This window comes from Botrytis porri (assembly GCF_014898465.1).
Source record: "Botrytis porri strain MUCL 3234 chromosome Unknown BPOR_009, whole genome shotgun sequence".
NCBI classification, from domain to species: Eukaryota; Fungi; Ascomycota; class Leotiomycetes; order Helotiales; family Sclerotiniaceae; genus Botrytis; species Botrytis porri.
Genome location: NW_024066083.1, coordinates 124723 through 133628, shown reverse-complemented (window position 1 = coordinate 133628; position 8906 = coordinate 124723). Strand labels below are relative to the sequence as shown.

At 42.7% G+C, this 8906-nt stretch overlaps 2 protein-coding genes across 2 annotated transcripts; one reads left to right on the top strand and one right to left on the bottom strand.

Moving 5' to 3' along the window:
• Positions 1-3325: 3325 nt before the first annotated feature.
• EAF01_006886 (uncharacterized protein) lies at positions 3326-4591 on the top strand (the record flags this gene model as incomplete). The annotated part of the gene is made up of 2 exons (XM_038915140.1): positions 3326-3844; positions 4196-4591. The coding sequence occupies 2 exons, from the start codon at positions 3326-3328 to the stop codon at positions 4589-4591; spliced, it is 915 nt and encodes a 304-aa protein (XP_038768778.1).
• Positions 4592-7724: 3133 nt separating this feature from the next.
• Positions 7725-8642, bottom strand: EAF01_006885 (uncharacterized protein; the record flags this gene model as incomplete). Its single annotated transcript, XM_038915139.1, has 2 exons — positions 7725-8347; positions 8594-8642. The coding sequence occupies 2 exons, from the start codon at positions 8640-8642 to the stop codon at positions 7725-7727; spliced, it is 672 nt and encodes a 223-aa protein (XP_038768777.1).
• Positions 8643-8906: the final 264 nt, after the last annotated feature.

Sequence of the window (8906 nt, the reverse complement as noted above, 5' to 3'; positions counted from 1 at the left end):
AGGTTTTGATTCACGTTGCACTGTGACTTGCACAGAGCGATCCCAAGATCCCAATGACGCTGTAAATTCTTCAGAGTACCGAGAGTAGAGTGCCCAAGTTCTACTGCACATATACTCCAGTTACGAGTAAGTTGATTATTTTGTGATCTTCATGATGGATTCCAAACTATCATAGAGCCAAGAGATAAAAGTCGTCACTCAAAACCGCCATTAGATTTACGATACCGGTACTAAACCTACCGAGACACCTGGGTTTCGGTATCAAGGAGTCCAGAACATCAGATTGCAGCATCTTACAATTTCAGATGTGTCCAACGGATCGATGTAAAGAACAGATGTATGTGTTCAGATGTTGTTCAGACGTTCTCTCGATTGTTTCCTTTGCTGTAATGAAACGGAGTCCCCGATCAATGTGTGGTCTCCATTGCCCCCTTTCCCCCAAAGTCGATAACATTATGACCCTCTTGCCTATATGCGACCGACTCTCTCTCGTGAGCCTCCACTGCCCATTTGCCCAGCAGTATTCTCGAGTCAAGACTCAAGACTCAAGACTCAAGACCTGTCAAGCTTCAAGCTTTCCAAACTTCCAACCAAGATCCCACCTCAGCATCCGTCCTCCCGATGAGTTACCGTCGTAATACATCATAGTGTCTCTACCCACAACCAATCACATTACTCTGATAAGAAAACACTTGGCCACCAATCAAATTTCGCATTAGACCCTTGATTTTTGATTTTTAGCGTATGCACACGCGACAGTGATTTATTAGTGCATACGGTGGAACCACAGACCCTAGTCGATCCCTTCTCAAAAAAGTTTAACGAGGCCTTTTCTCTCAAGTTTCGGGTGTCATCTTGATGGTTGACAAGTGAAGATTGGTTTAACTTCTTAATAAGATTGGTAGATCAAGATCCAAGGCAAGGTGTGTGTAGGTAGTATGTACGTGCGGAGGATGTGTGTGTATATGTGTGTATGTGTGCGTGTGAGATAAACCCAGATTCCATCTTTATTTGAGGCTGACGGCGCATGAATTTCAATATGTGGTGAGCGTTACACATATCTACTTGTTTTCTTTGACCGCTCAATTATCTAATGTTTGAAATCGGCTTTACAGAGGACTGTGTATTGATATCTGTTCTTTCCTCCTGTTGATTGTAATTGTCTGTCCTCTCTCGTTTCTCGTTTCTCGTTTCTCGTTTCTTATCCCTTCACTAACCATTTCACTACCACCTACCTCCCGAGACAAACTCCCAAGTTCCGTGCATTGTGTCAATTGTGGCTGGAAGGGAAAACTTTGAATTGACGAGGAGGACATTCTCCGTAGGTGGTTTCGCATCCTTGATCAATTTGGGCTCACATCTCGGCACGAACTCCTTTAACCCTGGTATTTACCGATGCTAAATGGATCTCTATCGTAGGCATCTAATCCTATTTCGATCATGTCAAGTCTTAGCTTTTTCTCTCTCTAATCCACTTCATTATGTGAGTTGATGTCCAATCAAACCCTAGTAATTCATAAGTCTTGATGCTTAGCTGATCATCAATTTCATCGACTCCGTAGAAGAGTGGATTCTCCCGACGGTGATACTAATTTCTGCTATGTACAGTTACTGTACATGAACGGAATTGGCGAGACTGGGAATATTGCTCTGCCGTGTAGACTGCACCTCTGTACGGGCTTTGAGTCTTGCTATGATGAATGGATGCATGTACATATTGTACAGAAATGCTCAATGGAGTTGAACACATATGCAGCATCGAACGACTCGAATGAGAATAGATCCTTCTAATTCTATACTCTTTACGACGTTCTCTACACCATATTTCATGCCTCATAAAAGTCATGTTCAAATCGATAGTGAGGAAGTAAAATCCTTGAATGAAACTAGACCATTCTACAAGCTCCAGAGTCTAAACAGACTAAGCTCCCAATGGTCACTTATCCATATACCGATTTACCCATATATCTCCATCTCTAACATTAGCCCTCCGAGAACTATTATCTTCGTACTGTAGTTTGAAGACCGGTAGATATCTGATCAAAATTAGTTTAAACGTTTCCAACTGGGTTCTTCCCATGTAATGCACGTGTTAATTACTCGAGTACGGATTTCGGGTAGTTATGAAAGCAAAGGTAAAAAAGTAGAGACTCGAGGAGACATCGTTAACTTTTACTCCAGCATCCCATATCTTAGCTTCAATCCACTTTTCCATTATCCACCCCCCCTCCACTCTATCTGTTCAATGTGCGTACGGAGTATACATATCAAATTGCCCCCCCCTCTCCTCCATTATCTCATCTCGTCTCAACCCATCCAATATCGAAATACCTTCTCCATCCAAAAGTAAAGCAATTGGAAATTTACAAAGACTTCAACCCTTTCTTCCAAGTTACTTATACTTCTTGCCTCTACTTCTTGTCTCTACTTCTTGTCTCTACTTCAACTTCTATATCTATCTATATTCATCTATACCTCCATCTATATCTCTACTTCTAACTTCTATCTCTTACCAATCAACTACTTCAAGTCTTACCTACATTTTACCTTCTTACACACCTTCGATCTTCTATCCTCCTGTATAACGAGTTACAACATCGACATATACGACCATTCTATCCTATCCTATCATACCTTTCCTATCTATCTTACATTTTTAAGACATCGGATTCGAAGAGTTTAGTTCCCCAAGTCCCATTGTGTGGGAAATTAGAAAAGCTTTACAAGGATCCTTGAAAGAAGATTGGATTGTATTTGCATCTGCATTTGCATTGTTATCTCTCATATCGACTCATAAAGAACCAATTGGTCGAAGCGAGAACTACCTGGATATCAATCATCCAATACACCCGCCACAACACTACAACGCTACCAAGAGATTAAATAAAACCGAATTCCTCCTACTCACCTATTCTACACGAGATTCCCTTATTTTCCCTTCCTCTCGACACGACACCCGAAGTCATACAGTTTTAATAGCTTACATCATAATAAATAATCATTCATTGACCTCTCACAATCATATTCTATTGATCATTTATTATCAATAGAATATAATTGTGGTTATTAACCATCCACACGTCATTTCTCAATAATCGAATTTGGACGTTGGTTCCATAAGAACTTTCCGAAGAAGGCTTTATAATAATTGTAAGGCCTACGATAACCGCATCGTCAACCTACCGTCTTCTATCTTTAGGAGGCGCACAATAATATCGCCGCCGTTCGGTCGCTGTTACCTTAGGTCGCTTTCACCGATAAGAAATAGAAAAGCAACATTTCATTAACCCTCAACTCTCATATCAGAAAGTGAGAGTGAAATTCCATGTTCTTCGAAACAAATCGACAGACTTCCTACCCTCCTTCTACTACCACTTACGACTTCACATCAGAGAAATCCAGAGTCATGTCTACAGATTTCGCAATGCCGGTTCAGCACTTCACGACTTCCCCTTCTCAATATACTCTCTACAACAGCCAACAAATCTCTCCGACAAACACAACTCCGCCCACTCCAAATAATGCTTCTCCCACTTCACCAAGAAATGGACTTCCGAATTATTTACCAGCGCATACTAGACAGTTGCGACCACCCAAGTCACCATTGTATGTGCCAGCGGTTTTGAGACCAACAGATCCACCTAGGAGAATGATGAAGCCATCACCACTTACTCCACCACAAAGTATGCATAGCAGCTTTGATGATTTGGAGAGCGCAACAACGTTGACTAGAAGATCGACTGGAGATAGCGGAAAATTTGGATTGGGCGCAATAACCGAATCTGAATGGAGTGGTGAGGGCCTTGGAAAGGTAACTTCATTGCCAACAAGAAATCACTGGAAGGTATGTTAGCAAAAGTTTTCTCATTCTGTTTCTTCGAACCAAAGCAAAAGAAAGAAATTGGAAAGATTATGGACGAGCCTTACCTTTTGACCTTTATCTTTTTGCGTTCAAGAAGTCTTGGGGTGTTGGGGGTATTTGTAACTTGTGCAAACAAATGTTGCAATACCTTGAGGGATATTACGTGCTAGAAAGTCGCAATGGATCCCTAGCCACCATGCACACCATTCCCCATCGCTTGGCTTGGTCGCGTGCTTCAAACAAATATCTATCCACCTTACATGCCGATTATCTTCCAGTCTTTTTACTTTTTAATATCTACCAAAATGGGATGCTAACTCTATTGTTCAATAGCCTGATGCCGAATCCTCCATCTGCGATGAAACTACTTGCACAAAATACTTCACATACTTTACAAGGCGCCATCATTGCCGGCGCTGTGGAAACATTTTCTGCGATCAACACTCTGGTTATTCAATTCCTCTTGATCAAGATGCCAACTACCACCCAAAGGGCACTCAAAGTCGCTCCTGCGAACATTGCTGGCACGAGTATAGAAGCTGGTCTATTGCACGATCCAGTCGATCCAACAGCGAAAGTTCTCAAGACGAACCCAGAACTCCCACTACTCCAGTCGTCAACTGCGCCAGAGGTAGAGTTGTCGACAATCTCATCGGTCAACAATTGAAAGGTCCGCCCGAAAGTCTTCCAGCAAGTGTCCCAAGAGATTGGCACTGGAGTACCTTTTAGACGAAACTTGGAACATTACATATACACACTTGGACGTTTACGAATTCTACGAATTCCCTTCTTTTTTTATACCACAGTCACGTTAAGAAACGGCCTATTTGAGAGAAAGATGTACGAATCGACACATAATTTTCAACCAATATCGCCAGGCTTGTCTTCAACAATATAAAGCTTGCTGCGAGTCGAATTTAGCGTTGCTATCGCCTGCTTTCATCGCGTTGAATACCCAAAGATCTAGCTTACTTTTTGATCGGCTTTGAAATAGGCCTTTGTGCCAGAGCAATATACTATTGCTTGTTTATCTTTTGATTTTTTGATGGAGAGTTTGTCTTTGACAAAGATCTTCATACATGTTACATTTTAAACTAATTTTCTCTTTGCTTTTTTTGCGTTTGTAGTTGCTTTAGCGTGGGGTTCTTTTGGTTGATGCTATACAATGGGACGCGTATATATCATTTAGACTTTGATATTGGCGAATGATGAAATGGATCCATTATTTTATGGATGGCGTATTGGAAATGATATGATCACGGTCATGGGAATGGAATCGACGATTGAAGATCGAGCAATGGGAATATTCTAGGTATGATGGAATGGGATGGATGGGGTGTTTTGAATTGAAGGGAGAAGTTGAGAGACATCTAAGGATTGAATTGCTGGCCGTGTGGTTCTTGTCCTAGGGTTAGATCAGATAACACAGCTCTGATACAATGAAAGTTTGAAGATTAAAAGATTATATGTTTTATCCTGTTGCATTTTGATTGGATGATGGGATACAAATGTAGTGAATCAAAGTTCGCCTATTGTCAAGATATCGATGTCCTCATCTACTATAGGTGTCGACTCTTCCAAGCGGTAAGGTTAGACTAGTTCCTACAGACTATTGAATGCTTAATTCTTTCAGCGAAGAATGGTCAATGCCAGATGGGAAATGCGTAGCTTAGCGGTTATTCTGGAGATTAATTCTAGAATGATCTGAGGTACGGTGTGGTGTGTGCGCTTGGACTTGGATTTGGGATTTGGGATTGTGCTTGGATGTGGATTTGGGAAGGATTTTGAGGTGGATTTTGGGGTGGATGGGGATGTGTGTGTGGACTTGGAGTTTTGGGGGAGAAGGGGAGAAGGGGAGAAGGGGAGACGGGGAGAAGGGGAGAAGGGGAGAAGGGGGGGAGGGGAGGGAATGGGAATGGGAATGGAAGGGAAAAGTGAGGAATGAAGAGAGAAGAGAGAAAAGGCGTAGTCGGGGTTTGAGGCTTGAGATTTGGATGGATGAGTGAGGTATTTCTTTGGTAGGTAGGAATTGGGGTTACGGTGGAACGTTTTGGTTGGTTGGAAGTTAGGAAGTTGGGAGGGGGTATAGATGTGTATGGGTATAGGTATAGGTATAAAATTAGATCTGGATCTGGATTTGGATGGTTCTGATTTTGCTCTTGATTTACTTTCGTTGTTGGTGTTGTTTAGAGGAGGTGTAGTATAGTATATGAAGAACGGAGGGGAACGGAAGGAGTTCAAGACGGAGATCGAATGGAATGAAGATCTGAGATTAGGAGACTGGGCATGCTTGAGCCTGAGGTGAGGATAAGCGGATGGGAGTGGAGCGGAAAGGCTATTTGGAAGGATATTCAGGATGGATGGAAGATTGGAGGAACGGACGATGAGATGAGTATTGTGATTGTGATGGCGGAATTGGGTTTGAGGGTTGAGGGTTGTGTTGAATATGTGAGATTTAGGGGGGAGGCGGAAATTTTAGATGGTGCTAAGATTGGAGATGGGATGGTTCGGCTTGGGATGGGTAGGGTAGGGAAAGGAAAGGGTAAGTGGGAAGGGGAGTGGAAGGAGATGGGTTTCGGATTTAGAGTTGAGGGTTAGGAATTTGAAGTTAGGGGGCTGGGAATCGAAACAAGGATGAGAATGACTTTGAATTCAGATATTGAGGCTGACATCTGAACTCTTGTGATTTGGGAATTGAAAAGTAGATGCTGAGTGTATGTGGGAATTTAGATGCTTGGAGGTGGTTAGATAAGAGAGAAGAGGAGAGGAGAGGGGCGGGGCATAGTGTTTGCTGTAGTTCGAGAAGGGATGAGGGATCTAGTAGGTACCGGGTAAATGTAAATGTATGATTATATCAAGAGCGGGGAATTTCTTTTCTCCTATCGGATTTGTTCAAAAAATTATGCGAGAGTGGAAGGGAAGGAAAGGGGTGGTCAGAGGTTAAGCAGTGCGATGTAGCGTTTGACATTATTCGAGAATTTCCTAACATTTCACTGGGATGAATGGGATAGGATGGGATGAAAACACCTGAGTACCAGTACCAGAACAGGAGTTTGAAATTCGCGCACATCAGAAACTTTACATCGCGTATGGGATTATCATTCGAAGTGAGCATGATTGTTCCAGAGGTTTTCGTTAGATCGGATAGAATAGAATAGGATCAGACCATGGCGGTGAGTACCAGAACTTACGACTTCAGATTTGTGACCGCGGATTTCGGGATTCAGGGGAAGAGGTGTTTAAGGGTATCCGAGAAAGTGGCTAGTAACTGAGTTGGAGAGGATGAGACTGTCTTAGGCGTGGTGGATAGACAGCTATGTGATGCACGAGTCAAGAAACATAATTGTCTGAGAACTCATTGAGAATCACAGACGCTTAGAAATATTGGTAATATTGACAATTAATCATAATATCCTGAAATCTTTCGCCGTTGGTGCGGCATAATATAGAACGCACCTCTTTCTTTCTCTCGGTTCCTACTTCTACTTCGTCTGTTTATTAGCTACAAGTAAACGCCCACTAAACTCCTTGGCTATCCTTAATTTAATATCAAAATGTAATTCGCTTGCCCCCCCTCGCTTAAGACGTTCCCTTAAAATGATTCGTTAAATCTGGGCCATTTTGAAAGTATCCTCGAGGGGTTTTGTCCTCCCTGTCCACCTCTTTTCCGAGAAAGTCAGATACATCTGGATGCTCATGACGTCAGAGTTGCGGATCAGGAATAGGATCATGGAAAGCAATTGAAGCACAAAGCTCACTAGCACCTCTTCCATAACTCCTCCCATTTCCCCCAAAATTGCGTGATGGCCCCACCCCATGTTGACCTTATATCTTCGAATACTCATACCTCCACCCTCCCCGACTACCGCATAACAGGTGGCCTCCCCTCCCTATTCCAAACAACTCTACTTCTCACCCATTCTACCGCCTCCCTAACACCCGTTCCACCTAACGCGCTAATTGGTAAAACCCTACTGTCTCTAATCGCACCGCCTCCCTCCCCCTCAAACACTCTCTTTACTAAACCCTCTTTAATCCTCACAACTTCCACACAATCCTCCCTGTCCTGTTTATTTGCTAGAACCAACACTGGCACTCCTTCCGTCTCCACACTTTTCAACACATCTTCCAATACCAATTTACACTCTTCTAATCTCCCTACATCTTTATCCCCGGTATCAGAGTCCAAATCAGCGAGATCCCCAGACCCAATATCGGTACTATCAATTATAAAGACGATGGCGTGGCAACTGGTATAGTAAGATTGCCATAGTTTTCGAAGAGAATGTTGACCTCCTATATCCCAAATCTTCAGATACATATCTGGAAGGTCGATGGTGGAGACATTCTGACCGACGGTGGGTACTGTTTTTAACTGTGAGGGATCGGCAGGAGCGGGGTTGTGAGGGGAATATAGAGATTTGATTTGGGTGTGGAGAGTAGTTTTGCCAGCATTATCAAGGCCGAGGAGGAGAACGGAGTATTCTGTTGTATGTTAGTCTGCGAAAGCAGAGAGATAGGATTAGATGCAATTTTAATCATAGAAGGAATCCACAGAATCTGTGGAAACGAGAAAGACAGGAAGACATGTGCGATTCATATTTGATGTCAATTGAGGTCTGACTTTCAACGAAATCCACCATTGAACACTTGAGCTAGCATTGGTGTACGAGCAAGTGCTGAATCATAGGGAATTGAGAATCTATAAGCGATTGAAAGGTCAAAACTAACCCTCTTTACTAGTGGCATATCGATACAATCCCTTTGCTAAATGATACATCTTGTTATTGTCGACTGCGGGACCTGCAGATACCAATCCACCACAATCTTGGAATCCTTATAAGCTTCGCGGCGCGTCTATAGGCTGAAAAGCCTGCGGAAATTCGGTAGAATTATAGGATCCTCTGATAATCCAAAACAGGTAGAGCTTAAGTTCGCAAACAGAGTGCCCAAGGAATTGTAGAAGAAGTGCTATCAAATAGGGACGCAGGGCGTTTTCGAGAAGATTGTGCGGCGTGTGCAAATAGATCTGGGTAGGAGTTAA